Source organism: Petaurus breviceps, unplaced genomic scaffold (assembly GCF_028583685.1).
Source record: "Petaurus breviceps papuanus isolate PSGF00001 unplaced genomic scaffold, PetGlider_PUasm1.0 98, whole genome shotgun sequence".
Classification (NCBI taxonomy): domain Eukaryota; kingdom Metazoa; phylum Chordata; class Mammalia; order Diprotodontia; family Petauridae; genus Petaurus; species Petaurus breviceps.
This window is the reverse complement of record NW_027187460.1, coordinates 63,790,650-63,807,968: the sequence shown is the minus strand read 5'-3', so window position 1 is coordinate 63,807,968 and position 17,319 is coordinate 63,790,650. Positions and strand designations below refer to the sequence as shown.

General features: G+C 35.3%; 1 protein-coding gene across 10 annotated transcripts in view; it reads left to right on the top strand.

Moving 5' to 3' along the window:
• VPS13B (vacuolar protein sorting 13 homolog B) overlaps positions 1–17,319 on the top strand; it is a 1,080,499-nt gene that overhangs the window by 154,803 nt on the left and 908,377 nt on the right. For all 10 annotated transcript variants that reach the window (XR_011167006.1, XM_069081095.1, XM_069081089.1 and 7 more), the window contains exons 14-16: positions 1,838–2,007; positions 5,082–5,276; positions 15,361–15,485. Coding sequence is in view for 9 of the 10 variants with exons in the window: in XM_069081095.1 (XP_068937196.1) it covers positions 1,838–2,007; positions 5,082–5,276; positions 15,361–15,485 (490 nt within the window). In the remaining variant the exon portion in view is untranslated. The remainder of the gene's footprint in view (positions 1–1,837; positions 2,008–5,081; positions 5,277–15,360; positions 15,486–17,319) is intronic.

The following is a 17,319-nucleotide window of genomic DNA, read 5'->3' as shown; positions in this document are numbered from 1 at the left end:
TTAGCCTAGGGGCAGGGAAGATCTTCCAAATTTGCATTCCCATTACACATGGTCAGACTTGGAATTAAAAAAAAAGTACTCTTATGGAGGATGGAGTTGAGTGGGGTGAGACTTAAGACAAGGGAGACCAATTAGAAAACTATTGCAGTAGGCCTTGCAAATGATGAGCATGTGATCTAAGCTGGTGTATAGGGAGAAAAGAGAATATATGCAAGAGATGTAATGGATATGAAAGTGATGGAAATTTAGCATCTAATTAGATATGTGAGGTGAGCAAAAGTGATGAGTTGAGGATTGCATTGCATTTGCAAATCTGATTGAAAGGTTGGTGGCGCTCTCAGCAAATAGGGATGTTTAGAGAATAGGTAGATGTGGAGGAGAATGATAATGAGTTTTGTTTGGACATACTGTTTGGTATGCCTTTGAGACATCTAGTTTGGAATATCCAATAAGTGGTTGGTTAGTGTAACTGAATTTTAGAAGATAAATTAGGACTAGAATTAAATACACATAAATACTTATACATACATACATACATGCATGTATACATAATAGTCGCAAAGAGACAATCCCATTTGAGTTGATGAAGTTCCTAAGAGAGTGTAAAGAGAGAAAAAAAGAGAAGATATCCCAGGAGAGAGAATTGTAGCACATGCCTACTATATTTAGGGAACCTGGTATATATGAATATCTAGTAAAGAAGATGTAGAAAGAGTGGTTAGACAGGTAGGAGAAGAATCATAAGAGAGCAGTGTCAAGGAAACCCAGGGTTCCATGAGCTTTTGGGAGGATAGGGTATTCAGCAGTGTTCTGTGCTGATCAGAGCTCAAGAAGGATGTTATTATTGTTGAGTCATTTTTAGTTGTGTCTGACTCTTCATGACCTCATTTGGGATTTTGTTGGCAAAGATACCGTAGTCGTTTGCCATTTCCTTCTCTACCTTATTTTACAAATGAGGAAACTGAGGCAAACAGAATTAAGTGACCTGTCCAAAGTCACACAGCTAGTAAGTGCTTGAGTCCAGATTTAAACTCAGGAAGATTAGTCTTCCTGACTCCAGATCCAGCACTCTGTCCACTGCACCAGCTAGCTGCCCTCTCAAGAATGATGAAGGTAGAGAAAAGGCCATCAGATTGGTAAATTAAAAGATTACTGGTAATTTTAAGAGGACACTTTCCTTTTTTTTTTTTTTTTTTTTGCTTTTTGGAGGGGAAATTGGGGTTAAGTGACTTTCCCAAGATCACACAGCTAGTTTTTGTCTTAAGTGTCTGAGGCTGAATTTGAACTCAGGTCCTCCTGACTCCAGGGCCAGTGCTCTATTCACTGCACCACCTAGCCACCCCGATAAGAGGACACTTTCAATGGTTGGAAACCACGTTACTCAGGGTCAAGAAGTAAGCAAGAGAAGAGATAATGGAGACAGAAGGGAGAGGAAACTTTTTCTAGGAGTTTGTCAGAGAAAGGATGAAGTAGAAAGGGAATATGGTAGAGTTTAGTGATTTAAGAATTTGTTTTTATTAAGGATGTGGGAGAGCCTAATTAATGAAAAATGGGAGTATAAAACCTTAATACAAAAAGAATGAGTTCAACTTAGTGAAAATTAGTCTGGATCTAAGTAGTTTAGTTTTTATTGTATAATTGATATTTGTTAAAAGAAAAACAGTTTTAGGTCTTGATGGATACCGTGTATGAATAGGTTTGGGGGAGAAATTTAGAAATAAAAAATACTGCTGCAGTTAAAGAAAAAAATTTGTCTGTTTTGTAAGAATATAATTGAGGGAATTTTCCCCCTTCTATTTTGTTTTCCTGGCTAAATTTTCATCTTATTTTATTATAGATGTTGTGGATGAAAATAGAACCATACCAAACACTGAAGAATTAGCATCTCTGGAGGAATATATTCCTACTCGACTCACTTGTGTTACTATTCTTAAATGTACTGTTACAGTCTTCATGGCTGAATTCAACTTATTAGGTCATTTGCTTCCTGTTATTATGGGTGAAAAGGTATGACAATATTTACAACTTACACTTTTCTATATATGTGATATTTGTTTTGTATTTTAAATATAACATTTTTACTATATGGGTATAACATTTTAACTGAATGAATATCTTTGTAGCTCCTTTATTAAGTAATAAGTTGTGATCTTTTACACAAGAAACTATGAAAAATGTATGATAGGAATTATGAACTATTTCCTATCTGTATTTATGATATATTGTACTGTCTTCTATCTACCATTCTGGAAATACTTTTTGGGTATCATATCATTGAACAAATAGTAATTTTCAGAAAATTTTAGTGAAGATTAAAGAGATTAAAGACTTAAAGAGAAGATTAAAATATCATTGTATATTGTGCTATTTGACCATTTGTAACAAATTTGAAAACTTTCCCTATATTGAGCATTTACACACACACACACACACACACACACACACACTCACACACACACAATTTGCATGTGAATTTCATACCGTTCTAAAATTATCCTTAAAAACCTGTACCTCTAGATGGTCTTTACCTCTCTGCTTTACACTTGTAAACCAGCTGTCATGGTTTTGCTCTGTCTCAGTAAGAACTTTCCATCCTCAAAGAGATTTTCAGTCATTTCCATCAGAAGAGGAGAGGTAAAAATTGTTTTCACATCGTAGATAACCATATAGAAATTCCTGAGCCGTAGACAGAAGGACCCTAGTATAACAGAATGTTCACAGTCATGAGTTTTTTTTTTGTGGGGAAAAGTTTATGAATATAGCTAAAATAAGCACAACTTTTTCTAGGGTCTTCTTTTTGCTAGTGAGGACCTTTCCTTTCAGCTCATTCATCTTCCCTCCTTGTTGATTAGTTTTCTCTTTTCAATCTCTTTAGCTATTGAAGTGAAACAGGATACTTAACCAGTTTATGTATCTTTACTAATAAGCAGGACCTCTTTAAGGTCAATTTAAGCACTTTGCATGGGCAGTAGGTGGAAGATCCAGTCCTGGAGTGGCTAAAGTAGATTGTTAAACCTTTGGATATCTCAGATTTTCTGACCTAGTTTGTATTGTTCGAGAGGGCATAGTGGGATAAGTATTTGGGCAAATCTACTTATATCCCTTAATTCATTTATCTCTTTGCAAATCTGTAGAAACATTCATGAAAATGGCTGCTCTGATCTTTATTTACAGCATGAAGTGATCAGGTTTCATTTATATTTACATTCAATTTCCATTTCCTTCTCTAGCTCATTTTACAAATGAGGAAACTGAGGCAAACAGGGTTAAGTGACCTGTCCAAGGTCACATAGCTAGTAAGTGCTTTAGGCTAGATTTAAACTCAGGAAGATTAGTCTTCTTGACTCCAGACCCAGCACTCTATCCACTGTGCCAGCTGGCTTCCCTCTCACAGCAGTTGTCAGTGTTGCCATCAAGTATAATAATTTTAGTATTTGGCTGCCTTCAGATTGCTGTCCTTTGCAAATCCTCATTGAATTGTTGGTTAGGGACTGCCAGATTTCCTGGTGTATTTTTTTCCAAAATATTTTGTGTATCATTTGCCACCTTCATGGCTTTCTTCCTGGCTTAGCTCTTGAGAGGGCTACCCAGTAGCCTTTACACAGAAGGCAACCAGAGCCATTCCAGAAAATTGAATTGTGTGAAGGCTCAGGATAAACTATTTCTTTGGATTCAGATTGTTTCAGGTATTTCTCATGTATTCTATGGGTCTCATTGATAGTTTCTACTTCTCGAGATCAACTTCTGGTGACTTGGAATCCTCTAAAGCAGTATTGTCAAACTCAAATGGAAATGGATCACTGTTGGAGGTGGGTAGGTGGTGCAGTGAATACAGCACCAGTCCTGGAGTCAGGAGGACCTGAGTTCAAATTAGACCTCAGACACTTAACACAAAAACTAGCTCTGTGACCTTGGGCAAGTCACTTAACCCCAACTGCCCTACCTTCCCCCCTCCAAAAAGCAAAAAAATAAAAAATTAAATTAAAAAAATGGATCCCTGTCAACATATTGACTTAGAAAACTGCAAATTAACATCTATTAAAATATTTTAAAATATTAAAATCTATTTCATTGTACTTTTATTTTATTAAACATTTCCCAATTACATTTTAATCTAGTTTGGGCTGTACTCAGTAAGACCTGTTACAATGGGAGTTTGACTCCTTCACTCTAAAGAACCCTGTTGTATTGACCAAAGGCTATGCTTCTTCTATAATGGTTATAATATATTATTCTACGGTGTATAAATGAATTTCTGCCTCCTCTAAGAGGTATTTATAAAAAAGAAGAATTTTAGAGATTCCTCATTTTAGAAATGAGGAAATCAAGACTCAGGGCAATTAAGGGACTTGCCTTTTGATATATAGTTGCAGAGCCAAAAGGCTAGTCATTTAACTGCCCTGAGTCTTGATTTCCTCATCTCTAAAATGAGGATAAAAATAACATTTTAACACCTCTGCCACCATTTTGAGATATAGTAGCAGAGCCAGGGGCAGTTAGGTCTTGCAGGGATAGAGTGCCTGACCTGGAGTCAGAAAGACTCAACTGCCTGAGTTCAAATGTGTCCTCAGACACTTCCTAGCTGTGTGACCCTGGGCAAGTCACTTAATCCTGCTTGCTTCAGTTTCCTCATTTGTAAAATGAGTTGGAGAAGGAAATGGCAGACCACTCCAGTATGTTTGTCAAAGAAAACCCCAAATGGGGTTACAAAGAGTTAAATTTGACTGAGAATGACTCAACAACAGCAAAAGGAAGCCAAGACTAAAACCCAAATCATCTGATGTTAAGTCCAGTATGGTTTTGATTATACCACACTGCCTAGACTTATTTCTGTATTGATTTGATACTGCTGTATATTGAAGCTATTTGAATCTTTTTTTTTTCAATACATTGATTGATTCATGAAAATTAGATTGTGAGCTCCTTGAGGACAGGTACCATGTTTTACCTTTTTTTTTTTTTAATATCCCTAGTGATTAGCACAGTGCCTGGCACATAGTAGGCATTTAATAATGTTTATTGACTGATTAGCTACTATAGTTTTGAAAATAAATTGAACTGTATATGCATTTTTTTTTTAGAACTCCAGTAGCTTCATGAATGCCACAAACTTTCAGCCATTACGACCTTTGCCTTCTATTCAGATACTTGTTGATAAAATTAATTTGGAACATTCTATGCCTATGTATGCTGAACAGTTGGTACACACAGTCAGTAGCCTTAGCCAGCCTTCTGACAACCTGCTTCATAACTGCTATGCACACTGCTACCTTAAGGTAAGAAATGTGAATGTACTATTTTACTATTCTGTGGTAACACTATTCATAATGAGTACAAAGTAGTCCCTCAATATAGAATATGTAATTTGTTTGTGTGAACTGTTTCAGTGCAAAAACATAGCTGAAACCCAGGCTTTTTATTCAGGGGCCAGTGGATTTTAGTTTTCAGCCACCTCTAGTCTCATTTAGTAGATGTTAATTTCTTAAGGCAAAGGGATAATCTTTCTGTAATCCTTTTAAGTCAAGTTATAAAAGAAATGTTATTGGGGGTGGTCAGTGTTGGCCAATCTCTTCCCTGTTACAATCCTTTTATATCACAAGTAATCAATCCCAGTGCAGGTGCATAAAAAGATATATTTATTGCTCAACACTTGAGTTTATTTGCTAAGCAAACACAGATGTATAATCTAAGCAGAGACAGTGTATACCTAAGGAAATACCAGTTTTATGTGAAGAGGAAACTGTAAAAACAAACAGTAAATTGAAGAAAAACTACTTGGAAGCTCTAAACTTCAGGTAAATTACTGAGAGATTAGGAGGCTACACAAATAGATCACCTGTCTTTATTGGTTCACTTTATATATTTTGGTGCTTTAAACTTTTAAAAAGTTTATAAATTGGTGCAATGAAAATAAGCCATTATAAAGACTATTCTAGCCTTGGTCTTTCCAGGTGTATATGAATTAATGATGTTACAGTGACAGAATTTACAGGCTCTGCCGACGAGAATTTGTTATTCTACAGAGTATAAACCGTGCAGTTTGTATGGTCTAAACTACTACAATGTCCCCTCCCCTTACTCCCTTCCCCCCCCCCGCCCCCAAATGATGTAATGGTGCTGATGATTAACAAATCTTTTTGGAAAGGGTTAAGGGGAGGCAGAAAGGAATGAGTTTTTTTTTTAAGTGCTCTTTATTTATTTATTAGACTTGTCAACTCCTTTTACCCTGGAGATAAATCTGCCCCTGTGGCCCTCTCTTCTCATTGGTTAATTCCTGACTGGAACCTCCATTTGAGGAAATGCTCACCTAGTTACCCTCCCTGCCCATCCTTACACTTTTTGACTTTTTAACTCCTGTTCATGTGTCCTTTTATCCTATTAGAGTTACATTCTCTTGTAATTGCTCTCTCTCTGTTTTTCAATGACTCTCTTTCCTTCCTTCACTCCCTTCCTTCCTCCCTACTCTCAGTCTCTGTCTCAGTTTCTATCTGTCTCTCCCTCTCCCTGTCTCCCTTTTCTTCCCTACCTTCAAACTTTCCCCTTCTTTCTTTCTCCCTTTCCTCCTCAAAGGATCTGTCCATCTAGGGCCAGTACTAGGGTGGTGGTGAGCTGAGCTGAGCTGAGCTGAGCTGAGAGAGATTGTGAGAAATGTTTTGGAGACTGAAATGACCAGACTTTGCAGCTGATTAGATATGTGGAATGAAGGAAAAGGGAGGGATCAGGGATGACTCCAGGGTTTTGAATGTGGTTGACTACGAGTATGTCTATGCCATTGACAGAAATACCTAGGAGAGAACAATGGGCATGGAATTAGGGAGACCTGAATTCAAATATGACCTAAGACACACTAGTTGTGTAATTTTGAGTCAGTCATTTAAAAGCTATGTGTGCCTCAATTTCCTTTTCCATAAACTGGGAAGAAAAATAACACCTACTGCCCAAGGTTCTTGTGAGGATAAAATGAGTAGTATTTGTGAAGTGCTTTGCAAACTTTGAAAACACTATTATCTTATTATTGTTGTCATTGTTATCATTGTCGTCATCGTCATCAACATCATCATCATCATCATCATCTTCATTACCCCTTACTGGTGGACGTAGTGGAAACTTTATGTTCATTTATACACAGACATGTGTGTGTATGTATATATACACATAAATAAAATGCTTTTCTGTATTCCCAAAGATACTAGTCATTCATTTTTAATAATGATGATGATTGTTGTTTGTCCTTTGTTCTCAAAGAGGACCATGACATCAGGAAGATGATACCATGACTTGCAGGTGAATTGAATTTGAGGAGGGAGTGCAAAGTCACCAACCTCACTTTCTCCTCAGGAACCGTCTGGGCCCAGTGTCAAGAAATAGATCAGGATGACTGGAGTGGCCCCAGTTGTAGTGGGAGACCTTGGCCTTTTTAAGCTAAGATCTTTCCCAGATCTCAGTTTGACTGAAGCAGGTCCCACTCAGTGATTAAGGCTAGCTAAGAAATGAAGCAAAGAATGGCCTCTTTTACCTAGTTTAAAAAAAAAATTTATTTGGTAAGGGAAGACCCTTTGGTTTCTGGGCAAAACAGAAATAGTTGCTATTTACATTCACTCTGAGCCATCAGGGCCCAAACATTGGCTAGATGGGGCTTGGTCTGGGACCTCTTGTTGACCAAGCAATAAGAGCCAGAGTGATTTGAGTTTAAGGCCTGGGCCTTAAGAAAGAAGTCTAGCCTCTAAACCTCAAGATATCTTGGGAGGTTTCAGTGATCAAAATTTATGTCCCTTTGGGCAGAGCATCCACAGGTAAGGTATTATACCTTATGTAGACAGAGGAAAAGGAAGAAGAAAAGGAAAGGAGAGGAGAAAGGAAAGGAAAGAGCTGTGTTGCCCAACTGGCCAGTTGGGTTCCCAGTGGGGCAACTGGTAGCACTCACAGGTTGCTGTTTGTCCTTTATTCTTGTAGAGGACATCAAGAAGGTGATGCCATGATTTGCAAGTGAATTGGAGTTAAGTGAGGGAAAGATGTGCAAGGTCACCCGCTTCACTTTCTCCTCATATGACAAGAAAAACTTCCTAACAATAAGAACTATTTGAAACACAGACTAAGCCAACTTAAAGATAGTGAGTTCACAGAGGTTTTAAAGCAGAGGTTTCCTGGCACTTTTCAATGATGTAACAATGAATCATAATTTAGGTATGGGTTGGACTAGCTGGCTTCTGAGATCCTTTCCAACTATAAAGTCCTCTGAAGTGTCATGACAATGATAATAACAATAGCTAATGTTTATGCAGTGCTTTGTGCCAAGCATTGTGCTAAGTACTTTAATAAGTTATTATTTCATTTGATCATGATAAAAATCATTGAGACCATGGGCTCATTCACTTTTTAAACATTCTCAAGCTCCTGCCACTGTGTGCAGAACTCTCTGAGAGGTCCTGGGTTTTACCAAGTACTGATGAGGCATTGCCCCTGTTCTCATAAAACTCAGACAAGAGACCAGAATGAACAGAACACTGGACTTAGAGTTTCCCTAGATCCTGGTATTTGTGTTCTTAGTGTCTAGTCTAGAGCACAGAGCAGGCACTAAACATGCTTATTAATTGCTTATGAAATTATTTGTAAGTCAGTCAGCCTCTAAGAGAGTAAGTTTTCTTGTAACAGAGGTAATAATATTTGTGTTCTTCTTCACCAGAGTTTTACAGAAAGTGCTTTAGAAAGTTTAAAGTACTATGTTAATAAGTTACTGCTGCAGACTAGTAATTATTAAAATGTGTTGTGATTCATTCTTTGATCATATGCTATAAAGAAAGTCTTAGCACTGAGTGAGGGTCATCTCATATACTCTCACTGCCCCCATAAGCAGTTGTATCGTGAATAGATTTGTATTTTTTTATTGGACGTAAACATAGCACATTTATGAAAACTTAACTTTTAATTGGCTGTATAAAAGTAATAATAAATTTTTGTACTTATTAATAGTTATCTATGTTAGATTTTGTGTATAGCTATGGAATTTTTGCTAATTATAACTACTCTGTCTGTAACCATCAGAGCCATTTTGACCTTTTCTCCTTGCCTATCTGCAGAGCCAATGATTCCTATGTTGCCCTAGTGTTTCACCTGTTATTATTGTGACCCTACACAAACCTTACATATCTCCTTGTCACTTCCTTATATTTTGCTGAGTGTCTTTCATCTTGCTTGTTACTATTGGTAGTTGCCAAATATGTCTTCCTTCTCAACATATGGCTGTGAAACATACGTGAAGACAGGGATTACTTAATTTTTTTGTTTTGTTCTGATTTTTCATGAATGGAAGTCCTTGGTAGGGATGAGATTATCTCTCATTGAAGTTTTCAAACAGAAGCAGGATTTCTGTGTGGCACGAATGGGCTACCTTTTCAACTCTAAAATCCTATGAAAGTTTGCAAGAAATAATTAATGATGAAATATGCACAAGTGTATGAAGACTAGAAAGGAGTAGAAAGTAGCTTTCATAAATTTAAACATTTTTGGTCATCATTAAGAGGAGAAAGAATTTTCACACACCTAACGTACTACTTTTTGATCAGTTGATTACTGGAAAGTTTATGATAGCCAACTATATTTCACTTATTTGTTTTGAGATACAAGTATGTTGATATAACAGATGCCTATAAATAATTCCTGGATTTAAATAAAAGTTATTTTAAATTAGTATTGTTTTATTCTTTGAGGGGGCTTTTTACTCTTTTTAAAAATATTCTTCATAGGATTTTGTAGTTGGAAATGATCTCAGAACCCAGCTAATCTAACCCATACCTAATTATGATTCATTGCTACAACATCACTGAAAAGTGGCCAGAAATCCTCTGCTTTAAGATCTCCTGTGAACTCACTGTCTTCATGCTGGCTAAGTCCATGTTTTCTATAGTTCTTATTTTTAAGAGGTTTTTCTTGTCATATATGGTAAATTTTACATGATGTACAGTCTAAATTTGCATCTTTGTAACTTCTATTCATGGCTCCTGATTGTACCCTCAAAGGTTAAAGAGACCATGTCTAATCTCAGGAGGAAGTGTCATGTAGGAGGTGTCCCTGAGTAGAGTTTTGAAGGTATCAGGGAATTTTAAGAGATGGAAGTGAGGTGTGAATGTATTCCAGGCATTGAGGCTTCCAGAACCAAGAAACAGAGGTGAGATTTGGACTTCCATGGTATGAAGAAGCAAAGAGACCAGTTTGACTAGACTACAGAGTACAGGAAGGGGGAAACTAAGGTTGCAGTGGTAGATTGAGGTCAGGTTGTGAAACTTTTTTTTTTTAAAGCAATTGGGGTTAAGTCACTTGCTTAAGGTTACACGGCCAGTTTGTGTGTGTGTGTGTGTGTGTGTGTGTGTGTGTGTGTGTGTGTGTGTATGTGTTAAGTATCTGAAGCTGGAACTGATCCTGGGTCCTCCCGACTCTAGGGTCAGAGCTCTTACTCCCTGCGCCACCTAGCCACCCCAGTGAAAGACTTTAACAGGCAAGAGTTTATGTTTGACCCTAGAGGCAATAGGGAGCCATTAGAATTTGTTGAGAAGATGAGTGCCATGGTTAGACCTGCAGTATAAGAGCACTTTGGTAGCTTGGTAGTATGGAGCACAACTTCTTATGTAGAGAAGAGGAGGAGGGGAGTCAGCATTTATATACAGCACCTACTATGTGTCAGACATCATGCTAAGCACTGCAAATATAAATATAAGTACAAAATAAAAACAGTCCCATCTTTCAAGGTGCCTGCATTACAATGGAGAAGACAACACCTAAAAGGATGCTTTAAAGTTTTGGGCAGGGAGGAGTGAGAGGAAGTACCTGTAGCAGCAAGGACCCTGACATACCCAGGAAGGCTGCTAGCACAGTTTTTTATCTGTTTTTGTAAAGGAAAGCAGCTCAAAAAGGGGTTAACAATCTGACTTTAGCCAAACATATATCATTTACCTAGTTCAGGGGGAAAGTCAGCACCCTGAACTTCAGAGAATACAAACAGAAGTTACAGGCAGACAAAAAAGTACAGACAGAGACCAGCAGGCAGGGCTTTTAGCTGCCTGACCATTACATCCATACCTAGTCACCAGAGAGAGAAGCACCAACATCTGGATTTTTTTTTTTTTTAAGCAATCAGGGTTAAGTAACTTGCTCAAGGTTACACGGCCAGTTATTTCTGGGTGTGGTGCTGAGTGTCTGAGCCTGGAACATCTGGATTTTCAAAGCCAGGGGGCTCAATGGCTGCCCAGAGTCTCATCTGGCCAAATCACACAACTCTTCCCATGAGTAAGCCCCGAAGCAAAACCTCACATCGGGGTATATATAGCCTTCTCGAGGGTCAGAGAACATCACAACCCTCTTCACCCACTGCCCAATTCCAAAGTAACAAGATGTGGGTGTTCCTGAAAAACAAGCCTCCCACCACAGGTTCCTGGTGACTACATTCAACCTAGTAGGGGGCAGAGTATATTTTCATATCAGGGAAGGTCCTCAGATTCACTTAAGCCTATCAAGGGGCAGGGAAGATCTTCAAATTCGCATTACCATTACAGTACCTTTGTAGGAAGTATTCCAAAGAAAGATGTCTAGAAAGGAATGAAGGAATAAAGATGATCAGACTGCTTAAATAAACAAGATCAGATCTGCTTAAAATGGAGAATCTGGGAAGAACTGATCAATCAGGGGAAGAGGTCACAGAGGCCAGAGAGATCTTCCAGGCGAAGAAGGCTTAGAGGGAGGAGTGATCTTCCAGAATCATTTCACCTTCATTTCAACTTTTTTATCATGTGCTGTGGAATTATCTCTGGTCTCTTTGTTCATGCTACCTCTGCCATTAGTATGTTTCATACTGCATATAATTTAACACATCGTGGTGCCTCTCTTTTTGGAATGTATCATATTTACAGTTTTGTCCTTTGTTTCCTTGTTATTTTGATGACCCCAGATGCTTTGTTAATAGAATTATTTGCTTGCTATAAGATTATTTCATCTACCTTTTTGCTTACTTTTCTGTCAGTCTCAATAATTTCTCATATGTAGTATTTTTTTTGTTTTCAAAGAACTTAAGTTTTTTTAAAAAATATTTTTGTTGATATTTTCTGTTTCTTACAACACCATGATATCCCACATATCCTGTTACACCTCCCCCAACAGCCATCCCATATGACAAATTGTATTATTTTTAGAAAAAAAAAGTCAACACACCTGATTAATACATGTGGTATTTATTCAGTAAATAGATTTCTCTTTATAATGACCTTTCCTTACTAAATTTTCTTCAATTTCCGATGGCTTATTCAGGCCTTTGCTGATGGAAAATTACATTTCCATAAGATTTTATAGGTTACAGTGTATAAGCATCATTTCTCTCTGTGTCTCTCTTACTCTGTCTCTCTATCTCTGTTTCTCACTCACACACACAGGCATGCATACACACACACGCACACAGACAGATTTAGTTAGTGAAGTAAATGGTATTAAGTCACTGAGCTGCAATGAGTTATTATTGCTGGAACTTGAACAAAAATCTTGTGACTTCTTTTTCCACTCTTCTGTATTATCTTGTCTTCTCTTTCAAAGTAAAGTGATAGTGAGTTCTTATTCATTTGAGGTATCAATTTAATAAGCTTTATAAGCAATGTAAGATTAGAGATGACAAATTATTGACTACAACTTGAATGACTGGTTATATCTTTTCTAGACTTAATTTTTTACTTCGAATTTTTCCTATTTTTTTTTGTTAATCTTTGCTATTTAAAAGAGATATTTAGTGCTTGTTCAGTTTTTGTGTATATGAAAGTAAATTGGTGAATGATCACCCACCTTTAATTTTCCTTTTTATAGATTGAACATTTACAGTCTCATTAGAAGTGCTGGCAAATTCATGACTCACACAAGCTGTGTTGGCTAACTGAGCCATTCATTATCTTATGCTAATGAAGAGACTGGGTTGGATTTTGAGATTTTTAATTTTACAGCATTAGAAGCAGCATGGTATAGTGAACGAGGGTTAATTTTTCAGAGAGTCAGGATGATTGCAGACTCTGACTCAGAGCTCATATTTGTGCCTCTAGGTGAGTCACTTAATCTGTTAGTGTTCTGTAGCAGTTCTCTTAGATTGTACAATACAGGATAGTTATTTATATGTGTTGGAAGAGGGATTTTTGTCACTGGAAGCTCCCTATACTGATGAATCAGGCTTCTGAATCTTCCTCTGGCTTGATGTGTTATTTATTTGTAAGCATTTTGTAATTTTACAAAAATTTGGGGGAGAGTAGTGGTAGAAGTATTCTTCCTAGGCAATATATGGAGCATTTATCCCAGATTAGATGTCTTAGGTCATTTGCACCAAAAATTGTTATTGTTTTGTCTTTTACCTGTTGTCCCATATTCTTGTGAAAGCATTGCTAGACAACATGCAGATAGAGTAAAAATAAAAAAACAACAACCCAACAACAAACCTAAGACTATCTTCTGTGTGCAAATAGTCTACAACATTTTTTGTAGGTCTGTGAGATAAAAAGGGTATTCCCCCATGTTATATATAGTAGCCATGAATTAATAGGGGTATATTATGAAACAATATATTGAATTTTGCATCATGAAACAATAATGGATTGTTGGATATGTATGACATCCTAGGTAAAAAGTTCCTATAGTTAGAAACCAGTTATGTGACATATAAAACGATATTTATAATGTGAATATTATTCATTATCAAAATCTATAGAATAACTCACTTGTTGTGTGTAAGAAGTATTAGTGAATATAGTGTGGTGTCTAATGGAATTTTTTTTCTTTTGAAAGGGCAAGAAAATTTTAGCACCTAGGATCAATTCCTTCTTAATAAATATTTACTGAATTGAATTGGAAATTTGAATTAAGATGGAACCCTGTGGAGAAGTGAACATTTGGTGAAGACGTAACATTCTGGAGGAGATTAGATTCTGAAATGAGTTTCTTAATTTGGTCATTTAGAATATCACTTTTTTTTGAGGGGAGGCAGTTCTGTGGAGGAAGAATACTTTAACTTTTGTTAAGATTAGTTTCTCAAGAGAATTTGTTTCTAATTATCTGGCAAGGCCAAGCTCCCCCATCTCACCCAGTAATTGATATAAAAAACAACATTTTTCTTGAAAACATATTCTAGAAATTGTTTCCAAAAATGAATTTCTTTCCCTGAAATAATGATTTTGGGTAAAAGAATTTGGAACTATCAATTTCAGGATTTTTCAGACTTGCTGATTTTCTAAAAATATGTAGTAGTGTAATATGGTTATAAGTAAGAGACCGTATTTACTAAAAATTTACTACATTTACTAAAAATAGTGTTTTGGGAAATGGGTTAACAGTTGGTTAAACAAGTTAAGATCTGTATGTTTCAGTGCAGAATTTCATAGTTAATAATCATTAGCACTAGTGGAATTTGCATACTCTTTTTATTGAGTGAATTATAAATAGTAAGTAAAAGATAAAGGACCTGGCTATACTCTTTTTTAAAAGTAATATTAAAGCAGTAAATCAGGGTTCTGTAATTGTGTGTCCGTTTTTCTGTTGTGAAATGTTTATTTTCTACCTTATTTTAAATAATTGGAAAAAAAATCAGGTTTAATTCTTTGTAGTGTTTTACTTAAAATATCATGTTGTCTTGTTCTTTCAGAAAGTCAAAGTAATGTTGAAGAATTCCATTAAATGTTTTAGAATATTTTTAGTATGATTAGTTTTAAGTGTAAACACATGAAGGTTCCCTTTGTGTAATTTACTGAGTTTGTTGGAAAAGCTCAATTCTACAATTAATTGAAAAGAAAAGTGGAAATGAAATGCAGTATTTTTACATTATGCCATGAAATGTCTTTTGTACATGATTTAGATGAAAGAAATAGATATGAAAGACATAGTTTTGTTTTAGATGCCCTCCTGAAAGATTTTGTACAGATTTGCTTTAACCATAAACTAAATTTATAAGTAATGTACTTGACATGAAGTATAAAATGTAATCAAAGACACAGAATAAGTGATATGTGTATTATAGTAGAGGGAAAACATTTAAGATGGTAATTGATGTGTGGTTAAACATATGACACATATATATGTAGTAGTAAAATCCTAAGATCTAAACAAATATTTACAAAGAGTATTTCAGGGGTGTGATAGAAGTATAATTGTCTAAATTAAAAATTTCATAATTTTTGTTTTGAGAAAATTGTCAAGTTAAGTCAAAGTTAATGTTTGAGAATTTGGGATTTGGATAAAACACTGGAAGATATTTAATGTCAAATTATTTTACAGAAAGTTGAAGCTGGTGTGCTTCATCCTGTGCTTATTAAAACGTTGTCTCCATATGTGGATCTTTTCTGTTTGTTTCAGATGTTTGGTTTCCAAGCAGGATTGACTTCTCTGGATAGTAAAGGAACGTACTGCTTACCTGTTCCACTTATTCCCTCTTTTAGTATTGCTATTTATGGAAAATTGCTGAAACTTCCCATGTGTTGGTAAGTGTTATTTATTAAAATATGTAATGTTGAGAAAGAGATGGCTTATTTTCCTTTTCACTTATTCTGCCTTTGAAAAGCAAATGTATTTTTATGTTATTTTAGTTTAAGAAATATCACTTTAAACAGGGGAAATTTGTGTAAATTATTTATACCATTTGTTCTGAGACCCTCAAAACATCCTATTATCTCTCAAGCATATCCATTTGTAATGAACTTTTGGGTAATGATACCTGTTGGTAGGATCGGAATCGATATTTGATATTACTGAGTTTGATAGGATGCTTAAAAGAAACTTCCAAAAATGTTTCTATTTCACAGTGGACTGGTTCTCATTCTTGATTTTATTTTTCAGACAAAACTTATTCTAAGATAAGGAACCCACCAGTTGACATTAGAAACCCAGTGACTCACTAGTTAGCTATTAATTTCCTTTAATAATTTGTTCACAGACTTGATAACCCTGATGGTACTGGTATACAGAATATGATATTTCTGACATGTCTAGTTCATTATCATTTAAATTATTTCTGGAATGACTTACATCTTATTAATTTAGTACTTACGTGTATATGTTACTTGAATAAGTTTTTCTCAGTTTGAAATTTTGTTGTTGAAATATTAATAAGCTGTCATGTTTCTATGTATATAAAATTTTTGTATCTCTTGCCTAGTGATAGATTCTTTTGAATATGTAATTAATGTAGTTACATTGTGACATGCTTCAGGAGTATGTAATTATAAATTTGCTGCATAATTTTGGTTTGATACACAAATTATTTGAAGAATGATTTATCTTTGTTTTATACTATTAATGAATGAACTTTTTTCATAAGAAACAAATCACCCAGGTAGTGGTAGTTAAAATTTTTATGGTATATTTTCCTTATGTCTTCCAAAAAGTAATACTAATTCTTTAAGAGTTATCAGTTGTTTTCCCCCCACAAAGTACTGATGGGAAAAATGATTAATGTAATAGTGCATAACTAAGCATAACATTTTTGAAGTACTCTGATTTAGTGGAACATGCACACTACCTTTTCTAAGAAATTTCCATTCTTTACCAATACTAGTTCTATAAAAATTTTATAAGCTAACTGTTAGACCTAATGTTATGAATTCATGTTTCTAATACTTTGATAAATAGTTGCACTCTCCCACTCTTTATTTTACCAAAATATATTGGTCTTGTACATTTTGATATGTTTAGTCTCTGTTCAAGTATTTTATTTTATACACTTCTTATTACTCTTCCTCATATGCCTTTCATTATGTAAGGTGGAGACTGGTTTTACTTTTTTTAATTGCATCCTTGAATGTACATACTATATTTCATATGAGCCAAATGTTATCTCTTAATTTATCAAGACATGGCCTGGAACGTGTACTGTGTTCATTCAGAAATAAATAATCATGTTCTAAAATAGCTATTCAGTAAATATACTTACTAGGTGTAGTAGTAAATATAGTCTGTTACAGATAGTATATTTATCTCAAGGCAGTGCTATATAATTTTCTATATGCATATTAGTAGTGTTTTTAAATTGAAATATTCTTTGTAGACTTTTGATACTTAAAATATAATATTTATATGTAGTAATCATTGTGTCCATGAGAATTTATGAAATTAAACTTTTATTATTTATATGAGACAAAAATGAGAATGCATAGTACTATGCAAACTTTAAAGCACCATGTAAAGAATAAGCAATAGGATATAATTCTAGTACTTGTGATTGCGAATATCCTTCCACAAGATCTTTAAAAACTTGTTAATAGAATAAATTAAAAATTAGTTTTTCAGATTGGCAGAATGCTATTGACTCTGAGGCAA